At 44.1% G+C, this 23,935-nt stretch overlaps 1 protein-coding gene across 1 annotated transcript; it reads left to right on the forward strand.

The window, feature by feature from the left end:
* The first annotated feature begins 7,142 nt into the window (after positions 1 to 7,142).
* PPP1R3G (protein phosphatase 1 regulatory subunit 3G) lies at positions 7,143 to 10,093 on the forward strand. The gene is made up of 2 exons (XM_082257444.1): positions 7,143 to 7,475; positions 7,863 to 10,093. The coding sequence occupies exons 1-2, from the start codon at positions 7,163 to 7,165 to the stop codon at positions 9,560 to 9,562; spliced, it is 2,013 nt and encodes a 670-aa protein (XP_082113570.1). The 5' UTR covers positions 7,143 to 7,162; the 3' UTR covers positions 9,563 to 10,093.
* Positions 10,094 to 23,935: the final 13,842 nt, after the last annotated feature.

Raw genomic sequence — 23,935 nt, forward strand, 5'->3', positions numbered from 1 at the left:
CTTGGGCTTTAATTCATTTTATTGGCCAAAATCATAGTTTATTATAGCCATTGAAATTAATAAAAAAATAAAAATAAAAGTGAACTTTCCAGTGTTGCCAACTTACCAGGTTGAAATTTACTGACATGGCACCCAAAATTTACTGACACAGCCGAGTTTTTACTGGCATTTCCAAAGGTTACAAAATGACAGTTTTAGGTGCAAATTTCAGTATGTAGGCTACATGCAAGTTTAACAACAATGATTTCTCAAAGCACTCAGTGCCGGTTCACACTTGTGCGATGCGGGAAGGCTTCAAATTCGCAGCCTGTTCCCGCATTGCATCCGCACAAGAGGCAGTTCACACTGCCATATGCGATACGCAGGGGGTGTCAATTAAATGTTAACGACACCCCCAGTTTGATCTCATATCGCAGTTCGCACAGGATCGGATCGCACAAGTGTGAACCACTGTGCGATCCGATCCTGATGCGGCTGAAAAAAAGGGTCCTGTGCGTCTTTTGTGCGGGTGCAGTGCGAATTTCAGCCATACAAAGTGTATGGCTGAATTTGCATCCGCACAGGAGATCGCATGTAATGAAGGAGCAGTGCGCTCCGAATTACATGCGATCAGCGCACCCGCAGTAGTGTGAATCGGCACTTAAAGTGGTTGTAAACCCACTTTGATGACTTTTACCTATAGATAAGCCTATAATAAGGCTTACTTATAGGTGCTGTAAATATCTCCTAAACTTGCACTGTTTAGGAGATATTTACATTGCATGCAGCTGATGACGTCATCGGCACATGCAGTCTGAAGAAACGGCCGCCCGTGCCGTTTCTTCAGAGCCATCTGCCGTGACCGGCGACCCCCGCGCATACGCGGGAGTGACATCACGCGGCTCCGGCCAGTAATACAGCCGGAGTCCGCAGACCCGGAAGGAAGATGGGCGAAGATGGATGCGGCCGGCAGTGGGGACAACGCAGGCTTTATTGCAGGTAAGTGTCACATAATGTGCTAGTATGCGATGCATACTAGCACATTATGCATTAACTTTGCAGGGAAAAATAAAAAAGGAAGAGTTTACTTCCTCTTTAAAAGCTGGCTGAGTGGCAAGCTGGATAATTGTAGCATTTGGATCTGAGCCACAGTCTTGTGATTCACAAACCTCCACAGAGTAAAGGATAACATTTCTTATTAGACGTTTGAAAGCCTAAGATAACCATGAAAAGTCAAGAAATGAAAATTAAGAAGGCCATGCAAACTAGTTCTTCTAAATGGATGTAGAAATAACCAGCGGCTAAAAAACAGCCTGCTTGCCAACAGATAGAGATGTCTGCGATACATCCTCAGCTGGGGCAGACTCCAGCTATGATGTAGATTAGCTGGGCTATCCTGGAAGGCTGGTGTAAGAATTAGAGCTGGAGATGTGGAGCGTTGACCACAGCACTAGATGGAACAGCAACCCAGGAAGACTGCAGTGAATCCACCAGGAGGAACCCACGTCTGCATGGTGGCAGCTAGCAATGATGTCAATCGTCACGCCGGATGGGCAGAGCTGAAGCTGCTGGGAGGACAGACTTGTAAGCAGGCCTACAATAGTGGTCCCGTCACTATGACATGTTTCGCGTGCCTTCGCCTTGTAAAGTTTTTTTGCCTCCTCTGGATCAACTGTGGGTATATGATTGTGTACATAGGTGTGCGCAGCCTATCGCATTAGGGTGTGCACCCCAAAGCTCAGACACACATTCCTTTCTCTGCAGCTTACTATGCTTCTCTATGAATGAACACAGTGAGTGATTGTGTTCACTGTGTTACTGAAGGCCCGTACACACGTGCAGATTGTCGGCCGAAAAGCTTCGGCCGACGACCGATCGGCCGATTGTAGGCTTGTTAGTATGATGCTTCCGACAGCCGACAGCGCACTTTCGGCCGAACAGAATCTGTCGTGCAAGCATTAAAATTTTTGGATGCCGACACCAGAGCGGCCGATTGTTCGCCAGTCAAAACAGAATTCGGCCGACAGACAGCAGATTTGCAAGACTGGGCATGCTCAGAAAAGAAAAAACACAGGGAAAGTTAACCATCACATGACATCACTTCTGCAGTCGGCTGTAGTCGGCGGACAAAATTCTTGTGCAGTCTTTTGCACTTTTCAACCGACACGACAGCCCGGGGACAAAAGACGGCCGATCGTTCGGCCGACGATCTGCACGTGTGTACGGGGCTTTAGTTACATAGTTACATAGTAGTTGAGGTTGAATAAAGACAATAGTCCATCCAGTTCAACCTGTGTAGGTGTGTGTGGCCGTAATCATCTCTCATACCCCTGAATGTTCTGATCCTTGAGATGTATGTCAAAGAGTCTTTTGGAAGCAACCATACTTTCCGCAGAAACCACCTCTTGTGGTAGAGAATTCCACAATCTTGTAGCTCTAACAGTAAAGAACCCCCTGCGTTGCCTGATGTTAAAACGCTTCTCCTCTAATCGCATTATATGTCCTCGAGTACTCATGCAATCCTTTTGACTGAATAGCTTTTTTTCTATGCTGAGATCACCATTGAGGTATTTATAAATTGCTATCATGTCCCCTCTCAGGCGTCTCTTCTCCAGGGAGAATAAATCAAGCGATTGCAGATGCTCTTCATAATTAAGGTCCTCCAATCCCCTAATTAGTTTAGTTGCCCTTCTCTGGAATCTCTCCAGCTCCAACACATCCCTCCTGAGGACTGGCGACTAGAACTGGACAGAATACTCCAGATGCGGTCGGACCAGAGTTTTATAAAGTGGTAGGATTATAGTTTTATCTCTGGAATACATCCATCATTTAGAAAAGGAAGGGGCCGGTAAATAATGGGTGTGCCGGTAATAAAGACACATCCCCTGTGCAGCTGGGGGGGAGAGGAGGGAAGCCAGCGCACTTGACCAGCGGCCTGCAAACCCCTGGCCCGCCACCACCCCCCCAGTGCCATCTTAAGAGCATTAAAGGGCCCCGGGCAATGCAGTGCACTGGGGCCCCGCCTACACAATCAACCACGAGAATAAAAATGCAAATTATGAATAAGGCGATATTTATTGGTACAGCAGTGCCAGGCTAATGACAGCTTCCAAGTTGGGCTGCTGGGTCCGGTGAACACACACACGGATGGGAGTCAGACTCGACTGTCCTATGTGTGCCTGTTCCCGTGGAGGCAGACTGGCATTCCTGCAGTTGTGGGCTCCCCCTCCACTGCCCAAGTGGCCTGACAGCAGCGCAGGGCCGACAGGCGCTTGCCACCTGCTAAGTTCGGCGGAGGGATGCACACGGGAATCAGGACTAAGGCTTGGCTGGGGCTGGGTCGCTGGGCAGATGGGGCCCCCTGGGCAAGTGGGGCCCCTGGGTAAAAGTAGGTGACCCCATGGGGTCACTTCCCTATCCTTTCTGTGGTCCTAACAGTCCCTGCAAGGGGCATATACACTCACCGGCCACTTTATTAGGTACACCTGTTCAATTGCTTGGTAACACAAATTACTAATCAGCCAATGACATGGCAGCAACTCAATGCATTTAGACATGGTAAGGACGACTTGCTGAAGTTCAAACCAAGCATCAGAATGGGGAAGAAAGGGGATTTAAGTGACTTTGAACGTGGCATGGTTGTTGGTACCAGACGGGCTGGTCTGAGTATTTAAAAAATGGCTGATCTACTGGGATTTTCACACTCAACTATCTCTAGGGTTTACAGAGAATTGTCTGAAAAAGAGAAAATGACCAGTGAGCGGCAGTTGTGTGGAGGAAAATGCCTTTTTGATGTCAGAGGTCAGAGGACAATGAGCAGACTTGAGATGATAGAAAGGCAACAGTAACTCAAATAACCACTCGTTACAATCAAGGTATGCAGAATACCATCTCTGAATGCACAACAAATCCAACCTTGAAGCAGATGGGCTACAGCAGCAGAAGACCACACCGGGTGCCACTCCTGTCAGCTAAGAACAGAAAACTGAGGCTACAATTCGCACAGGCTCACCAAAATTGGACAATAGAAGATTGGAAAAACATTACTTGGTCTGATGAGTCTCGATTTCAGATGCGACATTCAGATGGTACGGTCAGAATTTGGCATAAACAACATGAAAGCATGAATCCAATCCTGCCTTGTATCAATGGTTCAGGCTGGTGGTGTAATGGTGTGGGGGATATTTTCTTGGCATACTTTGGGCCCCTTAGTACCAATCGCCCATCGTTAAAGGCCACAACCTACCTGAGTATTGTTGCTGACCATGTCCATCCTTTTATGACTGCGGTGCACCCATCTTCTGATGGCTCCTTCCAGCAGGATAATGCACCATGTCACAAAGCTCAAATCATCTCACCACTGGTTACATGACAATGAAATCACTGTACTCCAATGGCCTCCACAGTAACCAGATCTCCATCCAATAGAGCACCTTTGGGATGTGGTGGAACAGGAGATTCGCATCATAGATGTGCAGCTGACAGATCTGCAGCAACTGTATGCTGTTATGCCAATATGGACCAAAATCTCTGAGGAATGTTTCCAACACCTTGTTGAATCTATGCCACAATGAATCAGGGCAGTTCTGAAGGCAAAAGGGGGTCCAACCCAGTACTAGCAAGGTGTACCTAATAAACTGGCCGGTGAGTAGAGATGGGCCCAGGGGTGTTCAGGATCCTAGTCTCAACCCGCCTTCCTGCCAGGAAGCTGACACTGCACACCGCTAATCAGGGCAGTCTTCAGAAATTTTGGGGCCCCTTACACAGCTTTAGGCATGGACCCCTCTGGGCCTGACCACCAACATTCCGCATGGCTGTCCCACCAAATCCGCCCAATGGCCATCCCACCAAGTCCTTCAGTGCACCCAGTTTTATTCTAACACTCTTACAACTTAATATATGAAAATGAATCCAATCCAGCAAAGAGACACCCCAGTCCAGCAAAGAGACATCCCAATCCAGCAAAGAGATGGCCTCATATGCTCAGCAATGAGACATCCCATTCCAGCAAAGAGATGGCCTCATATGTTCAGCAAAGAGACATCCCAATCCAGCAAAGAGACGGCCTCATATGCTCAGCAATGAGACATCCCATTCTAGCAAAGAGATTGCCTCATATGTTCAGCAAAGAGACGTCCCAATCCAGCAAAGAGATGGCCTCATATGTTCAGCAAAGAGACATCCCAATTCAGTAAAGAGATGGCCTCATATGTTCAGCAAAGAGAAATCCCAATCCAGTAAAGAGATGGCCTCATATGTTCAGCAAAGAGACACCCCAATCCAGTAAAGCGATGGCCTCATATGGTCAGCAAAGGGACATCCCAATCCAGCAAAGAGATGGCCTCATATGTTCAGCAAAGAGACATCCCAATCCAGCAAAGAGACGGCCTTCTATACACAGTAAAGAGACAACGCAATCCAGCAAAGAGACATTACTTCTGCTGCATTGGCATACTCTGCGGCTGCCCTGCTTTAGCAATTGCTAGTTACTACAGCAGCAACAACCTGGCCTCCTTGGATGTAACGCCGAGGCCCCCCTACATGTGTATGGGCTATCCCCTCCTGATGGCGGCCCTGTCGTTACTCACAGGCAGTGATACTTTTTCTAGTCTGTGCATCTGTGGACCGGGAAATGTCTTAATGCCTGTGATGGGTTGGTGTGCAGTGGGATTGGGCAGGTGGGCTGGGACTAGAATCCTGGACACGCCTGAGCCCATCTCTACAGGTGCGTGTATGTACATCTGCGGGTGGGAATGCCTTAGGCCACAGATGATTGGCCCCCTACAGGCAGAGGCGTAACTACAACCTTTAGGGCCCCGTTTCAAGAAACCCTGAAGGGCCCCCCGGACCCCTGCCCTTTAAGCCTGGAGCTCTTCCCACTGATCCTAGGGCCGTTTACTCTCATTGCGGGACCCTTTCACAATTTCTGCAGTGGGCCCCCTTCCTGCCATCTTGAGGCCTCCCCATGGTGGTGGAATGCTCGGTTGCATGTGTGACCTTCACGATCCTGGAAATTCATCCACTGGTGTCAGTAGTTTTATTTTTTTGGTATTTTAATTGTATTATTTTTTATAATTTTATTTTATTTTTTTTACAATGTCACTGACTATGACTTTGTCCATTCAGAAAAGGAAGGAGCTGGTAAATTACATATTTACCGACCCTTCCTGGTTCTCTATTGTGACACATCCCCTGCAGCAGCCGGCAGGAGAGGGAAGGGAGCACAGTGGAGGGGGGTGGGGGCTGGATAGGAGGAGTGGGGGGGGGGGCAGCATACAGAGGAACCAATCTCCTCCATTTTCCTCCTGCAGCTACAGGAGGAAAAAGGAGGACAGTGATTTCTCTACATGCTGCCCCCACCCCCCTCCTATCTAGGTGTACAGGGGAGCCACACAGGCCCCCTGGAGCATGGGGCCCGGTTGCAATTGCAACCCCTGTAGTTACTCCCCTGCCTACAGGTAAGAGCCTTCTGGTGGTTTCTGATCCTAGTCCGAAGACGTCCAAGCTCATAAACAAACAGGGATTTTCTTGATTTTAGATTAATTCCTTCACTTCCTGTTTTGGCTGTGGGACAGGAAGTAAAGCAAAAACTTTGCATTGGGACACGGAAAAAAAAAAAGACTAGATAGGGGTTATAACCCTCCTTTACTCAATCCAAAATGAAAAAAAAAAAAGGTTTTGCCTTGAGTTGATAAAAGCAGCAGGGACATGAAAGCAATATTTATACATCCCTGTTCAGCTTTCCTGAAAGATCTTGTGACATGTCAGGAATTTATCCCTGCAGCCTTGGAAAGTTACTGAAAAGTTCTCTTTTCATAGCACACTCTGGTCACATAGTGAGTGAAATGAGAATTCTGGTCACTTCGCTATTTACTGATGGATTTCAATGTTTCTGCCCTGCTGTGACAACACAAAGGTATAGGACTGTGTGTGTATGGGACTGGCAGGGATCAGTGTTGTGGGCGGTGCAGAGGAGAGGGGGGCGGGGCGGGGCGGGGCGGGGAGGGAGCCGTGTGTGTGCCTGTTGCTGCATTGCTGGAAGGAAGTTTCATGTCAGTTCTTTGTTCATGCTGATCTGCACGGACACTCTTCAGAGGGGGGCGGGACCGACGTGTATGGGAAGTGACAGATCCGATCTGGGAGTCTCTGATCGCTAAGTGTTCAGGTGCGATGACAGCCCCCCATGGCGGATGAAGCCCCCTTGTTGATGCAGGATCGCCGTCTCTACTTGCATCCCAACATGCACGGCAACCGAACAAGACAACAAAGTGATCTGGAGCACAGAGCAAGTATGCAGCAGCCGTGTGTGCTCTCTCCAGTGAGGGACTTGGATCATCATGGACAGGTGGAGGGGTACCTGCAACACTCTGCACTGGGGGAGCAACCTAGCACACCCAGCAGGCTACAATCATCACCAGGAAGCTTGCTGCAAGGAGTTAACCAGCAGATCAGTGCTGAAGGTAAAGACTTGCAGCTTTCAAGTTTACAAAGCCTTGGTTGCCTGGATCCTGCAAACCTGGAACTAGAAGATCCACACAGTGGGCTCCAGGGTCAACTTAACCTGCAGATTCCTTCTGAAGGTAAAGACATGCATTGTTTTAGTAGCCAGGATCCTAAAAACCTGGAATCGGAAGATCCACATGGTGGAGTCCAGAATCAGCAGCATTATTCTGAAGGGAAAGGCTTGCATTGCTCTGGTAACCAGGATCCTACAAACCTGGAGCCAGGAGATCCACATGGTGGAGTCCAGAATTGGCTAAACCAGCAGATTCCTTCTAAAGGTAAAGACTTGCATTGTTCTGGTAACCAGGATCCTACAAACCTGGAGCCCGAAGATCCACATGGAGTCCAGAATTGGCTAAACCAGCAGATTCCTTCTAAAGGTAAAGACTTGCATTGTTCTGGTAACCAGGATCCTACATACATGGAAGCAGAAGATCCACATGGTGGGGTCCGCAATCCGCTAAATCGGCAGATTCCTTCTAAAGGTAAAGACTTGCATTGTTCTGGTAACCAGGATCCTACAAACCTGGAGCCCGAAGATCCACATGGAGTCCAGAATTGGCTAAACCAGCAGATTCCTTCTAAAGGTAAAGACTTGCATTGTTCTGGTAACCAGGATCCTACATACATGGAAGCAGAAGATCCACATGGTGGGGTCCGCAATCCGCAAAATCGGCAGATTCCTTCTAAAGGTAACGACTTGCATTGTTCTGGTAACCAGGATCCTACATACATGAAAGCAGAAGATCCACATGGTGGGGTCCGCAATCCGCTAAATCAGCAGATTCCTTCTAAAGGTAAAGACTTGCATTGTTCTGGTAACCAGGATCCTACATACATGGAAGCAGAAGATCCACATGGTGGGGTCCAGAGTCAGTTTAAGCAGCAGCCTAAAAACTTTCAGGTATCAAGTTTGAAAAAAGATGTGTATTGCTCTGGTAGCCAAGATCGTACAAATCTGGAAGCAGAAGATCCACATGGTGGGGTCCAGAATCAGTTAAACGACTTGCAGGTATCAAGTTTGCAAAAACACTTGTATTGCTCTAGTTACCAGGATCCTGCAAATCTAAAACCAAAAGCTCCACATGGCGAGCTCCAGCAGGTAAGCACTGAAGGTAAAGAGTTGCTGCCATCAAGTTTGCTGGAACACTTGCATTGCTTGGGTTGCCAGGACTCTACAAACCTTAAACCAGAAGATCCACAAGGTGAGCTCCGGAGTCACCTAAGCAGATTGCACTTAGGGGAGGCAAACGTGCACTTGGTGAAGAGGCAGGGGTCGCAAGAAAGGGAGCTGTACCAGCCTTTTCACCATCTTGATGTCAAAGGTCACTTCACAGACATCAGGTACCCCGAAGCACTTTCCACAGAGGAGTCCCCCCGTAAAAGAGCACGGTCCTTGCCTTGGAACTCTATTCCTGAGGAAGAAGAGGAGGACTCTGTTCTGTGTTGTTGTAAATTAAAGAAGAGGGTGCAGTTTGCAGACTCTCTTGGTCTAACTCTGGCCAGCATCAAGCACTTCTTGCCTTCTGATGAACCATTGGTGCCTCAGGCTGTGCTGGCTAGACTGAAGAGTTACCCACCAACTGCACGTGGGCAAATCTCAGATCTGATTCTAGAAGATGAATTTAGCAGAGCGGAGTTGGCACCTTCTGAAGGCACCCCCGCGGAGTTGCTTGAAAAGCTGAATGAGCAGGGAGTGTGTCTGGAACAGATTTCGGCCTCCAGGTTCGGGGTTCTGGGTTATGTGCTAGTGAAGGACCTAGGAGAGAAGGCTCAGGTTAAAATTAGATACACTTTTAATGAATGGCTATCTTTCTTGGATTGCCCTGCAACGCCTATTAGCCAAAGCACTGCTTTTCCTTCTACTTCTGGATTTCAGCGTTTCCACTTTAACCTTTGCTACCCGCCATCTACTTCCTGCATTCGTTTTGCTATATGCTTTCATACAAGTCAAGGGCAGGAGATGTGGGACAACAACAAGGGAGACAACTACACCGTTATTTGCCAGCAAGATGTGATTCCAGAAATCCAACAGTCAAACTTTGACCAGGAGGAATGGGAAGGTTCCCGGCTGTGGTAGCCATGAGCACTATCATCATCTACTAAAAGCACACTTGGTTTTGATCTATTTATGAAATCTGTTTCAGCCATCCCATGATTTATAATCTATATAAGTCACAGACTGGCAAGTGCAATGCTATAGACAGGGACTGATTTGGGTTACAAGAGCATTTTTTTGGCTTTTTCTCTTTGAGTATGTGATTTTATGATGAAATGTTGTCTTTCGGTGTAGAAATCGTCTTTGGCTTCTGGAACATATTTGCAACACCTATTTCACATAACTATCACATTGGGCATATTTGGTAATGTGCCACGTAGTATAGAAATAAAGCTAATAAAAAAGTTCAGGAGAGACAAATGGCGGTATTATCTAATCTAAGCGAGCTTCATCGTTCTCCAGAACAGAACTTTTAGAATGCAGTTTGGAGACATAAAAAGTATACCTATTTAAAAATATAAAAGTAAAATTAAATTTGGCTGCTAATAGTTATGCAATAGCTATTTTTCCATAATTATATCATTTTAAAAGCCTGCATTAATGACACATATCACTGAATGACATTTTTTTTTTTTTAATAGATAAAATAGAGGATTCCTTATCTGGTCATGTTTGTACTTCTGTCTGATGAGCTCAAGGGGTATTTCTTTTCTGGAAAGCACATCATGAAACACCAGATTCTGCTGCTTTTTCTCAATATAGATACTATAGCTTATTAAATGCAATATTTTTTATTTTTATAACATAATGTGAATAATGTTGGTGGCAGTATTTGCAATGGTTAAACAGAGATCCTCAAACTACGGCCCTCCAGCTGTTGCGGAACTACACAATCCCATGAGGCATTGTAAAACTTTGACATTCACAGACATGACTAGGCATGATGGGAATTGTAGTTCCTGAACAATTGGAGGGCCGTAGTTTGAAGACCCCTGGGTTAGGAGGTTCTGATGGTCTAGATCAGTGGTCTCCAAACTGCGGATGTGGCCTTTTGCTTGCCTTTATCTCATCCTTAAGTCCCGGTTCACACTTGTGCAATGCGGGAAGGCTGCGAATTCGCAGCCTGTTCCTGCATCGCATCCGCACATCTGGCAGTTCACACATACGCAGGGGGTGTCAATTAAATGTTAACGACACCCCCAGTTTGATCGCATATCGCAGTGCGATCTGACAGTTTGCACAGGATCGGATTGCACAAGTGTGAACCACTGTGCGATCCGATCCTGATGCGGCTGGGAAAAAGGGTCATGTGCGTGTTTGGTGCGGATACAGTGCGAATTCAGCCATACAAAGTGTATGGCTGAACTCCCATCCGTACATCCGATCACATGTAATGAAGGTGCAGTGCGCTCCGAATTACATGCGATCGCCGCACTCGCACAAATGTGAACCGGCCCTAAAGGTACTATTCCACCAACTGACACCAGTAGGGTTGCCGCCTCATCCCTTTAATCCAGGACACATATTAATCACACAGGTTCTGAGGCTAATATAATGTACATAAGGCACTAAGTGAGTTTAATTACCACCTTAATCTGTCACAGAACCTGTGTAATTAATATGTGTCCTGGTTTAAAGGATGAGGTGGCAACCTTAGACACCAGTGATGGAGCACTATTCCCCCTACTAACACCATCCACTGGGCACTATCCTTCTCATTTAAATCACCAATGGGGGGGCTATTCCTCCCTTTAAAACCAATGATGGGGCACTAATGCCGGGGCATTTTCTTTTCCCACTGGCCCCAGTCCAGCCCCCCTAAAGCCTGAAGGACAGTAAACTGGCCCTTTGCTGAGAAAGTTCGGAGACCCCTGTTGTAGATTATGTAGAGGGGTTTGCACAGTTTATTTCATTATTGTTATTTTGATTGATCCCTCCCTGGAAGTATTGCTATGTGTGCACTTTATTTAATCCTACGCACTTTCCTCATTTGTACCCAATTAAAAACTGTGCATTGTACTAGGCCTGTGTGTGCGTCTGCGCTGAAGATTCTATAGGTCTTTCATTTTACTTTGTGCCTTAGTATTCACACAATATAAAAAATGGACTACGGGTGGGATGTGCTCCTATTCAAGGCTGTTTTTATAAAAGCAAATGTTGGCAAACAGTAACTATTTACAGTCTTAGTTGCTCTAACTCTGTGTAGCTGCCAAGTATTCATTAATAAATCATGAACTGTATTTGTTCTTGTCTGCCAGATCCAAACATTAGGATGTTAACTGCAACTTTTTTTGCCTTGATTTCAGAGATGAGCGAATTGATCTGCAAATAATGGTAAAGCCCCAGATTGGGGAAATCAGATACTTTTAGGCAAGTTGTAAGTTCTTATTCTCCTTAAGATTTGTTTGTCAATTCACCTGATCTGCTGTGCGCTGCAAAATGGACCATTAATTGCAAGGTCCAATGTGGATCAGGTATTTTGACCATTTCATATTTCTGAATCGCCTCCTCGCAGATCGCCAGCCTGCAGATCCATTCACACTTTTGCTTTTATTTTTATGATACCTGCTGTCATTAAAGGCTAAGTTCACCTTTCAGAAAACATAATAAAGGCACATATTTTCGCAGGGAAGAAAGGTGCATTTATTTTTATTATTAATAATAATAATAATTTATTATTACATTTTTTATTGTATTATTTTTTTTAAATGAGCCTGCAGAGCATTGCATCCGTGATCAGTTGGATAGGTTCCCCCTGGAGCATGTTACACCCTAAGGCCCCTTTCACACAGGCGGACCGTTCAGATCTGCCTGTCAGTTTTTTTAGCGGATCTGAACGGTTCCCTATGCATCCCTATGGGGCATCGGATGTCAGCGGAGACATGTCCGCTGACATCCGATCCGTCAAATCTGGACGGATGAAAACCCTATTTTCCATCCGTCCATCGGATCGGATGAGAACGGTCCGACGGTCCGTTCCCATCCGATTCCCCCATAGAGATGTATGGGGCTCTGACAGCTGTGTTTCCCCACACAGTGTGGAGAACAGCTGTCATCCTCCTGCTCAGCAGGGGATCGGCGGATCGATCCCCCGCTGAGATAAACGGAGTCCGCCGACTGAGCGGATAGTGTGAAAGAGCCCTAAATATGGATAGAACGTGTAAAATGCTGAAAAAGGTGAACCTATACTTTATTATACATTGACAAGTGTTTAATTAGTATTCACAGGTTTCATGCACATGGGTACAATTGCCCAAGCAGCATAAAGAGGAGGCATATTTGCATTAAAGTGACATTAAGCCCTTTTTCACATTGACTGAGGTTTTTAAATTGCGCAATTTAATCTGAAATCGCACGGTTTCAAAGCCGTATGTCAGTGTGATTTTGGGTGCGACTTGGAAAACATCTGTGCGGCTTCACGCATAGATGTCTATGCAAGTCACATCCAAAATTGCCAAAGTAGTGCAGGAACTACTTTTTGAAATCGGTGCAGCTCCGCAAAGTCAGCATTGCACGGATTTGAACAGTGCAGTTGCCGGCAATAGGTTGCGACTTCTTATGCGATTTGACCTGTCAAATCCCATGACAAGTCGCTCCATTGTGAACTGGGGCTAAAGGCTTGTCTTTTTTTAAAAAAAATAACATTATGAAGAAGCAGTGCTTGAAACGAACACTTAGTGACATTCATTTTTCATTTAGCTTGCTTAAAGTAATATTAAAGGCACAATAATAAAAATAAAAAAATAAAAAAACAACAAACATAACACTTGCACAGAGCAGCTCCAACCCTCTTCCTCTTGGGTTCCCTGCTGGTGCTCCTGTCCCCTCCCTCCTGCCTAGTACCCCCAGAGCAAGCTGCTTTGCTCTGGGGGCACCCAAGTAGGCTCACTCCTAAGCCGCTGCTCCGTGTGTCAATTCATTCACGGGAGAGCAGCTCGGCCCAGCCCCTGCTTTCTCCCTATTGGCTCACTGGCTGTGATTGACAGTAACAGGAGTCAATGACTACCGCTGCTGTCTCAGCCGATGAGGAGGAAGAGACTTGGGAGAGCCACTGCTCTTGTGCACATCACTGGATCAGGATCAGGTGTTTGGGGGGGGGGGAGCTGCTGCACACAGAATGTTTTTTAACTTCATGCATTAATTGTATGAATGTAAAAAACCTTTAGCCTGTACAACCCCTCTAAGTAGCACATGTGCAAAGAAGGCCTGAACGCACACTACCTATGTTCTGGGCATTACACCTCTGCAGATACGCAACTCTACACAGATAGCGGCACATAGCTGCGTTCAGCCACTTTCACCCATTCATAGCTCCAGGACACCCGGGCACCAATTGCATGCAGCCTCTTTACTCTGAATAAGCAAATACGCCTGTGTGCATGTAGCTTTAGGGATTCATTTATTTAGATGCTGCATATGGTACAGTAGCAGCTTCTATGCTTAATGGAGGGAATAAGGAGGCTGCCATAGCTAACTTTTTTTTAATCTATAAAATACCAGTCATCTAGCTGTTATGCTACCTGGATTCCTGCAATAATTTCTTGTCCCTGACCTAAAACAAATATGCAGAATAATAGTTGTCGTTTCATGCAGACTTTAAAGCCCAACTCTAGGAAATGTGAAAATCCCACCTTGCATTGGGGCTAGGCCTGCACTGTAATGGTTAAGGTAGAAGTAAACCCTCCTATCATTTTCAGCCAAGGAAGCTGTTTAACCACATAACGACCGCCCACTGCAGTTTTACTGCGGCAGGCAGACGCTCCTGGGCAAAGCGACGTTATACTACGTCGCTCGCTCAGGAGACTCTAGGGGGCGAGCGCACGCCCACTGATTAGCTGGGGAGCCAGTGCGTGTGACCGGCGGCTCCTATGGCCACCGGCCACTGACTATCTCCCACAGCTGAGAGAGAAGGACAGACGGCTGATGTAAACACAGCCGTTTGTCATTCTCCCTGAAGTGATCACAGAGGCTATGCGATCCTGCTATAAAGGATCGCATGTCTCTGTGATTACTTCACAAGCCACGCCCCCTGACAGAATCACGCCCCTAGGGACACATTTAACTCCTTGATCACCCTTCTCTGCCAGTGTCATTTTTACAGTAACAGTGCATATTTTTAGCACTGATTACTGTAGTAATGTCACTGGTACCCCCAAAAGTGTCAAAAATGTCAGTTAGGGGTCCAATCTTTCCCGTAGTTAGTAAACGCAATAGCTTTTGTGCAAACCAATCAAAATACGCTTATTGCGGTTTTTTTTTTTTTTTACCAGAAATATGTAGCAGAAAACAATTTGGTCTAAAATGTTAAATTCAGATTTTTACCCTTTTTTTTTTTTTTTTTTTGGAGAATTTTATATAAAAGAATGTGAAAAATATTGTAATTTTTTCAAAATTGTCGCTCTTTTTTTGTTTATAGCGCATAAAATAAAAATCTCACAGGTGATCAAATACCACCAAAAGAAAGCTCTATTTGTGGGGAAAAAAAGGACATCAATTTAGTTTGGGTACAGCGTCGCACGACCGCGCAATTGTCCTTTAAAATAACGCAGTGCCGAATCGCAAAATAGGGCCTGGTCATTGAGCAGCCAAATCCTCCGGGGCTAAAGTGGTTAATCTGCAACTGCCATGATCCTGCACATGTGATCAGTTATGACACAAGCCATTGGATGGTTTGACCATTTGGTTTGGAGCACAACCAATGGGAGTGTTAGATTTCCGGCACGTGTTGGGAATGTAACTGTTATTTGAAACTGTTAAATGGATGTGTTTACTTTAACTGCTCATGTCTGTCTAGGACAGTGATGGCGAACCTTGACACCCCAAATGTTTTGAAACTACATTTCCCATGATGCTCATGCACTCTTCCGTGTATTTGAGCATCATGGGAAATGTAGATCCAAAACATCTTGGGTGCCAAGGTTCGCCATCACTGGTCTAGGAGATTGCAAAAGCATTTTACTTACCTGATCCTCTGCTCTCCATGCTCCGGACTGCCCTCAGCATTCTGACATCCAGTGCAAGACTATGCATTGGTTCTGATGAAGTCAGTACCTTAGGCCGTGGGAGAAGACACAGCAGGGACAGGTCTTGCAGAGGAAAGGAGGATTAGGTAGGTAAATCTTCTTTTGTATGTCCCCTAGACCTAAATGAGAAGTTAACCCTCACAGTGGAGCTGCAACCCCAAGGGTAGGATATTCATGTTGAGATTTAATTGCTGCATGCTTATTCCTGGTAGGTAACCCAAATAGTCTTGAAAACCGTGGTGGACAGGCACCTACAATTTCATAAGGGGTTCTGCAACTTCTGCTTACAATTATTTCTCCCTGCACAGGTTTCTTGCTTGTTAGTCAGATTAAGGCCTCAGGTACATGACTGTCAAAGATTTGCATGGGATCTTTCTGGCAGTGACAGTGACCAGTAAAAAGTTGTTTGTACTGTATCTGAACTTATATGGATATACATCTGTTAACCATATAGTTAACCATTTTTGTTTATAGCGCAAAAAGTAAAAATCGCACAGGTGATAAAATACCAACAAAAGAAAGCTCTGTTTGTGGGAAAAAAAGGACGTCAATTTAATTTGGGTACAGCGTCGCACGACCGCGCAATTGTCCGTTAAAGTCACGCAGTGCCGAATCGCAAAATAGGCCCTGGTCTTTGAGCAGCCAAATCCTCCGGGGCTAAAGTCGTTAAAAGAGAATTAAGTAAGAGTGGGTTTGATCCCCCCATATATACCTACCTAGGTCGATTCTGCACTGAGAACCGAGCGATCAAACCCCACTGATTGCTCAGTTCTGACAGCTTCCTGAGCAGAGAGCTCATTGGAGCACTGGGCCATGGAGGGGAGGGAGTGGCAAACTCAAGCTCTCAGCAGCTCACTGATAGGCTGAGCCAGGTGTCGGTCAAAGCACCTGGCAGATACCGACTCCGTGGTCGTTGTGACGCGGTGCCAGGACCAACATCTGTGGCGTCAGCAAAGAGCGGACTTCAGCCCACTCTATGCTGAAAGCGGGTCACAGGAGTGCAGAACGACCTGCACTCCTGTGATCCATAGATGTACAGCCAAACAAGCTTTGTCTGTACTTTAAGTCTGTATGAACGAAGACGTGTTTATTCTGTGTCTGTGTTGCTTCTGCAGATTGCCACTAAGTAAGTCATTCATACAATGCAGAATAACCTCGGTCATTAATAATTATGAATGGTTGAAGGCCAAGGTCATTCTACTTTTGTGCCTCCTGCTTTCTACAGGTTGTTGATGTTGACATGTCGGCTCTGACTTCACTAGGCAGTGGTAGAACAAAGGGTCCATTTACACTGTGTGCATGTAAACATTAGCACAAATGTCGACAGCTAAAATACGGTCAAAATTGACCTCTGCGTGCAAAGTTTGCTAGTTTTGCAACTAAATGCTACAAACCAAAATGAAGCAGTGTGAATAGGCCCATAGCATACCGTACTGCTGCATTCAGATCCATATCAATTCTCCGATCTGAATATTGTTTGTCTGCGTGTAATATCCAGTAAACTGGCCATACAGTATTCAATCTGCTTTTTATTTACCAAGCGATGTAATGGGTAGACACACCTAAATCTTCTATTAGTCCCCATGCACACAGGGCATTTTTACAGCTGCTTTTACCAGCATCCAACGTTTTTTTTTTTTCCTGCAGCTTAAAAATGTCTCTCTATGTTCCTCTATGGCCTCATGCACACACAGGCTTTTAGAAGCTGCAAGTGGCATAAGTGTTTTCAAGCTGAAAAACCCTGGGCCATCGTGTAGACCAACGTTACAGCTGTAAAAACGTCTGGCGCTGCTAAAAGTGTAAATGTTTTTTTTTTTTACATTTTAAAATTAATGGTTCCCTAGAAAAGCCATCTTAACTGATCCGACTTTCAGCCCGATGATTCAAATGGAAGTCGCATCACCAGGATCTGACTTGTGGCATGCGACTTTTGCTCTGAGGATCTTGAAGGGGAACCCCACACCAAAATGTAAAAAAAATGCGTTGCCCCCCCCCCCCCCCTCTGACCCCAAGATCAATACAAGGCCCTTTGAGTCTGGTTTGGATCTTGAAAAGGAACCCCATGGCAAATTGAAAAAAAAAATGGTGTGGGGTCCCCCCCCAAAACCATACCAGATCCTTTGGTCTGGTATATATTTTGAGGGTCAGGAAAGGGGGGGGCCAGAGAGTGCACCTCCCCCTGAACTATCCCAGACCACACACTCTCAACATTGGGGGGGGGCTTTGGGGCAGGGGATCGGCTCTGTGTCTTGGGCAGGGGGGCCTCTTCCTGACAACCCTGGGCGGTGGTTGTGGGAATCTGCGGGCAAGGGCTTATCAAAATCTAAAAACCCCCTTTAACAAGGGGCCCCCAGATCTTGCCCCCCCCTTTTTGAATAAGTATTGTTGTCTGACATGCACTCGCTCGTCTCCTCCCTCTCCCCCTTTCTTGACCTGTGGGGTTTCGCATGCTTGGATAAGGGTCTGGTATGGATTTTGGGGGGCCCCACTCTGTTTTTTTTTGTCATTATGGCATGGGGTTTCCTCTTCAGATCCATTGCAGACTCAAAGGGCCAGTTTTTTTATTTATTTTTTTTTATTTTGGCGTTGGATACCCCTTCAAGATCCTCAGAGCACAAGTCGCATCATGATTATCCGAATTGGATGCAACTTCTAGTCAAATTAGTGGGCTGAAAGTCGGATCAGTTAAGATGGCTCTCATAGGGAACCATTGATTTTGAATAGAGGCAGAGAAAGGCTGCTAAAAGCTAACATGACTAAACGCACATTAACGCCAATGCAAAAAGCCACTAAAAGTGCTTTACAGCCACTTTTTCCTGGCATTGGTAGTGGCTCTGCATCTTTTTTTTTTCTAACGTCCTGTGTGCATAGGGACTTAGGTTTTGCTGTATGTCAAATCAGGTCTGCCTTTTCACTACATACCGTAGTTGATCGTTAGATCTAAAGGAGATTGTACAATCAGATTGTATAGTGTATGATAACTTTTACTGTGATAGTATCATGGAATTTGAAAGCTGACTCTGTGTATATGCATGCTGCATTATTGCACCCCATTTTGAATGTGCAGCAACACACCTTAATGCCCATAAAATCGTACCAGACCATTACATTTTTTTAATTTTTTTTTTTTTTTTTTTTTTTTTTTTTTTTTTTTTTAGTTTCAGTACATTTTTTTTTTAGAAATTCCACACTATTTTCACAAGCATTCAAGCAATTAAAGTAGAACTTTAGGCAAAACTTTTTTTTCATTTTGGATAGAGAAAGAGAAGGTTATAAAACCTGTCCATTTTTTTTTTTTTGCCATCTGTGTCCCATTTTGGAGATTTCCTAGTAATCCCTGCACATTAAGGGAGCTCCCAGGTCACCAGAACGAATGTCCCCATTGGCAGATTTCCCCCCTGTTACAACCCAAAATTGGGGATTTTCTTTACCTTCACTTTCAATGATAATGGTAAACCGGACAAATAGAATGAATCCCCTTAACCACTTGCCGACCAGCCGCCGTACTTATACGGCAGCAGGTTGGCTCTGTCCCACAAAATGGCATACCTGTACGTCATTTCGCGGGACAGCTAGTGGGGGCGTGCTCTGATTGGCTCCCCCTGTGGCCAATCAGTGGGTTTGATGGCCGCGTTGCCCGCCGGCCACCCCGCAATCGCACCCCGTAGAGACAGAACGGCGATGTAAACACAGCAGACTGCTCTTCTGTTCGCTGCCATTACTAGTAAAAAAAAATAAAAATGACAAATCTTTCCCCTAGTTTGTAGACGTGATAGCATTTGCGCACTCCAATCAATATACACTTATTGGGATTTTTCTTTTTTTTTACCAAACATATATAGCAGAATACATATTGGCCTAAAATGATGAAAAAATTTGATTTTTTTTACTTTTTTTTTTTTTTTTTTTTTATTATTGGGAATGTTTTATAACGGTAAAAAAAAAAAAAAAAAAAAAAATATATATATATATATATATATATATATATATATATATATATATAAATAATATAAATAATATATATATTTTTTTTTCAGAATTTTTGCTCTTTTTTGTTTATAGCGCAAAAAATAAAAATTACAAAGGTGATCAATTACCACCAAAAGAAAGCTCTACTTGTGGGAAAAAAAGGACTATTTTTTTTTTTTTTTTTGGGGAACAGCTTTGCAGGACCGCGCAATCTTTAGTTAAAGTAACACAGTGCTGTATCGCAAAATATTTCCTGGTCATTAAGGGGGTAAAACCTTCCGGTCCAGAAGTGGTTAATGGTGGCACAGACCGCAAATAAAACTGTCATATTCTAACCCTTCTCCAATCTATCCAAAAAAAAAAAAAAAGTTTTGCTTTTAGTTATACTTTAAACAGAAATAGTATATAAACTTCAAATTACCATCGGCATTGTGGAACAGGTTTTTTTTTTTTTTTATGCCAGTGTATGTTCTGTTGGTGCATTGTCAGCTACTGTAACAGGGTGTTTGGGGCTAACCTTTCTAAAGGAGGTTGGAATTGGCAGCTTATGCATTTTCTTTCAGCTCAGGTTCTTTCAATTAATGTTTATATACAGTAAATTAATGGACAGACAAACACACAAGCAGTATTGTATGATATCCAAGAATGTTCTTTCTGTAATATGCAGGAAACTGCCAGAATGATTAGTCCTTACTTAACCACCTCAATACCGGACACTTTCCCCCCACTTCCTGCCCAGAAGAATTTTCAGCTTTCAGCGCTGTCACACTTTCAATCATTATGATTCAGCTATGCAACAATGCATTTTTTTTCCACAGAAATATACCTTTAGTGGTATTTAATCACCACTGGGTTTTTTATTTTTTTGCTAAATGAAAAAAAGACAGAAAATGTTTTTTTAAAAAAAAGCATATTTTTTTTCTTAGTTTCTGTTATAAAATTTTGCAAATAAATAGTCTGTCTTAAATCTAGGCCAAAATGTATACTGCTACATTTCTTTGGTAAAAATTGCCCAAATCAGTGTATATTATTTAGTCTGTAGGAAAGTTATAAAGTTCACAAACTATGGAATATATATTTGAAAATATCAATCCTGGTGTACTGACTGCCTCAGTCCTTGAGGTCCAAAAATGCTAGGACAGTATAGTTACCCCCAAAATGTTCCCTTTTTGGAAAGTAGAGACACTGGGACACTGACTACTGCCAGTATGTATAAAACATTTTTTTTTTGTTTTTTTTTGGTTTTTTTTTTTTTTTGTTTTTTGTTTTTTTTTCAATTTCAAAACATTTTTATATATAATATATATATATATCAGTGCCTTGCGAAAGTATTCGGCCCCTTTGAACTATGCGAGCTTTTGCCACATTTCAGGCTTCAAACATAAAGATATAAAACTGTAATTTTTTGTGAAGAATTAACAACAAGTGGGACACAATCATGAAGTGGAACGAAATTTATTGGATATTTCAAACTTTTTTAACAAATAAAAAACTGAAAAATCGGGCGTGCAAAATTATTCAGCCGCCTTAAGTTAATACTTTGTAGCGCCACCTTTTGCTGCGATTACAGCTTGGGGTATGTCTCTTATCAGTTTTGCACATGGAGAGACTAAAATTTTTGCCTATTCTTCCTTGTAAAACAGCTCGAGCTCAGTGAGGTTAGATGGAGAGCGTTTGTGAACAGCAGTTTTCAGTTCTTTCCACAGATTCTCGATTGGATTCAGGTCTGGACTTTGACTTGGCCATTCTAACACCTTTTGCTTTATGTTTTGGGTCATTGTCTTGTTGGAAGACAAATCTCCATCCCAGTCTCAGGTCTTTTGCAGACTCCCATCAGGTTTTCTTCCAGAATGGTCCTGTATTTGGCTCCATCCATCTTCCCATCAATTTTAACCATCTTCCCTGTCCCTGCTTAAGAAAAGCAGGCCCAAACCATGATGCTGCCACCACCATGTTTGACAGTGGGGATGGTGTGTTGAGGGTGATGAGCTGTGTTGCTTTTACGCCAAACATAACGTTTTGCATTGTTGCCAAAAAGTTTGATTTTGGTTTCATCTGACCAGAGCACCTTCTTCCACATGTTTGGTGTGTCTCCCAGGTGGCTTGTGGCAAACTTTAACCACTTTACCACCGGAGGATTTTGCTGTCTTACGTCCAGGCCACTTTTTGCGTTTCGGCGCTGTGCGACTTTAACTGACAATTGCGTGGACGTGCGACGCCGTATCCAAACGAAATTTACGTCCTTTTTTTTCCCCACAAATAGAGCTTTCTTTTGGTGGTATTTGATCACCTGTGCGATTTTTTACTTTTTGCGCTATAAACAAAAAAAGAGCGTTTATTTTGAAAAAATATTTTTAACATTTTTTTATATGAAATTCAAAAATGCCCCCCCCCCCCCCAAAAAAAATTTAAAAATTAAATTTTTTTTTTTTACATTTTTGGCCAATTTGTTTTCTGCTACCTATGTTTGGGAAAAAAAAATCACAATAAGCGTATTTTGATTGATTTGCGCAAAAGTTATTGCGTTTAATAACTAAGGGAAAGATTTTTGTCATTTTTGGTGTTTTTTTTTTTTTTTTTTTTTTTTTTTTTTTAACGAGTAATGGCGGCGATCTGCGTTTTTTTTTTTTTTTTTTTTTTTTTTGCGGGACTGCGACATTGCGGCGGACAGATTGGACCCTTGACTGACATTTTTGGGGGTACCAGTGACATTACTGCAGTAATCAGTGCTATATATATATATGCACTGTTACTGTAAAAATGACACTGGCAGGGAAGGGGTTCATTTTATTGGAGAGGGAGGGGTTAATGTATGCCTGGTGCTTACTGACGTGTGTGGGGGGAGGTGACTGAGTGAGTCAGGGACAGATCGGATGTTCAGCTATGCTGAACACTGCGATCTGTCACTTCCTGTCACTTAGGAGATCCGCCCGCTCTGTTTACACAGACGGGCGGATCTCCAAACTAGATTCCCCGACGATCGGGGAAGAGCAGTGGCCCGATAACGAACCACTTTGCCGCAGTACGCTCAATGTGAGCGCTCGGCAAGTGGTTAAACAACACTTTTCATGGATATCTTTAAGAAATGGCTTTCTTCTTGCCACTCTTCCATAAAGGCCAGATTTGTGCAGTATACAACTGATTGTTGTCCTATGGACAGAGTCTCCCACCTCAGCAGTAGATCTCTGCAGTTCATCCAGAGTGATCATGGGCCTCTTGGCTGCATCTCTGATCAGTCTTCTCCTTGTATGAGCTGAAAGTTTAGAGGGACGGCCAGGTCTTCGTAGATTTGCAGTGGTCTGATACTCCTTCCATTTCAATATTATCATTTGCACAGTGCTCCTTGGGATGTTTAAAGCTTGGGAAATCTTTTTGTATCCAAATCCAGCTTTAAACTTCTCCACAACAGTATCTCGGACCTGCCTGGTGTGTTCCTAGTTCTTCATGATGCTCTCTGCGCTTTAAACGGACCTCTGAGACTATCACAGTGCAGGTGCATTTATACAGAGACTTGATTACACACAGGTGGATTCTATTTATCATCATTAGTCATTTAGGTCAACATTGGATCATTCAGAGATCCTCACTGAACTACTGGAGAGAGTTTGCTGCACTGAAAGTAAAGTGGCTGAATAATTTTGAACGCCCAATTTTTCAGTTTTTTATTTAACAAAGTTTGAAATATCCAATAAATTTCGTTCCACTTCATGATTGTGTCCCACTTGTTGATTCTTCACAAAAAATTACAGTTTTATATCTTTATGTTTGAAGCCTGAAATGTGGCAAAAGGTCGCAAAGTTCAAGGGGGCCGAATACTTTCGCAAGGCACTGTATATAAGATACTGATAAATGAACCAGAACCTGCATATACGCCATATTTGGGGAAATGGGAGCAGGAATTGGGACCCCTTCCTGATGAGGAAAGGAAGGGGAAAGTATTGAGGTTAGCTTGGTTCTCATCAGTTTATGCAGGGACATAGAGATGTGCTATAAGGTTTTTGCCAGGAGGTATGTTACCACGCAGAGGGCGCAAAGGTTCTTGATGGATGCGCCCCCAAATTGTTGGAGGGCAACCCGAGACCTTTGTGCATTTATGATGGAAATGTAAATGTACAAAGGTACAATCATATTGGGAGGGGATCACTAAGGTAATTTGCCAGAGAACACCTTCAGGTTGATCCATGGAGTTGTTTGTTTCATAGTACGGAGAAAAAGGTGACTGAATAAAAGGATACGTTAGTGCCGCATCTAATAAATGCAGACAAAAGTTTGATACCAAGACTCTGGCGAACACCAGATGTCCAAAGCATGAGTGAATGGATTGCAAAATTGGAATGGGTGAGATCTATTGAGGAAACAATGTTCACAGTAGAAGATTTTCTTGGGAAATACGCAGATATCTGGGGAAAATGGCTGAGGTTTAAAAAAAATCTTCAGGATATACAGTATGAGTATGCTTGGT

The sequence above is a fragment of the Pelophylax lessonae genome (assembly GCF_965119305.1).
Source record: "Pelophylax lessonae genome assembly, chromosome: 5".
In the NCBI taxonomy this organism is placed as follows: Eukaryota; Metazoa; Chordata; class Amphibia; order Anura; family Ranidae; genus Pelophylax; species Pelophylax lessonae.

What these genes read in the sequence shown, in the direction of transcription:
- PPP1R3G (XM_082257444.1), top strand. Translation starts at nt 7,163, where the DNA reads ATGGCGGATGAAGCCCCCTTGTTGATGCAGGATCGCCGTCTCTACTTG. An exon ending in TTCAAGTTTACAAAGCCTTG is followed by an intron (nt 7,476 to 7,862) that starts GTTGCCTGGATC and finishes TTCCTTCTAAAG; the next exon opens with GTAAAGACTTGCATTGTTCT.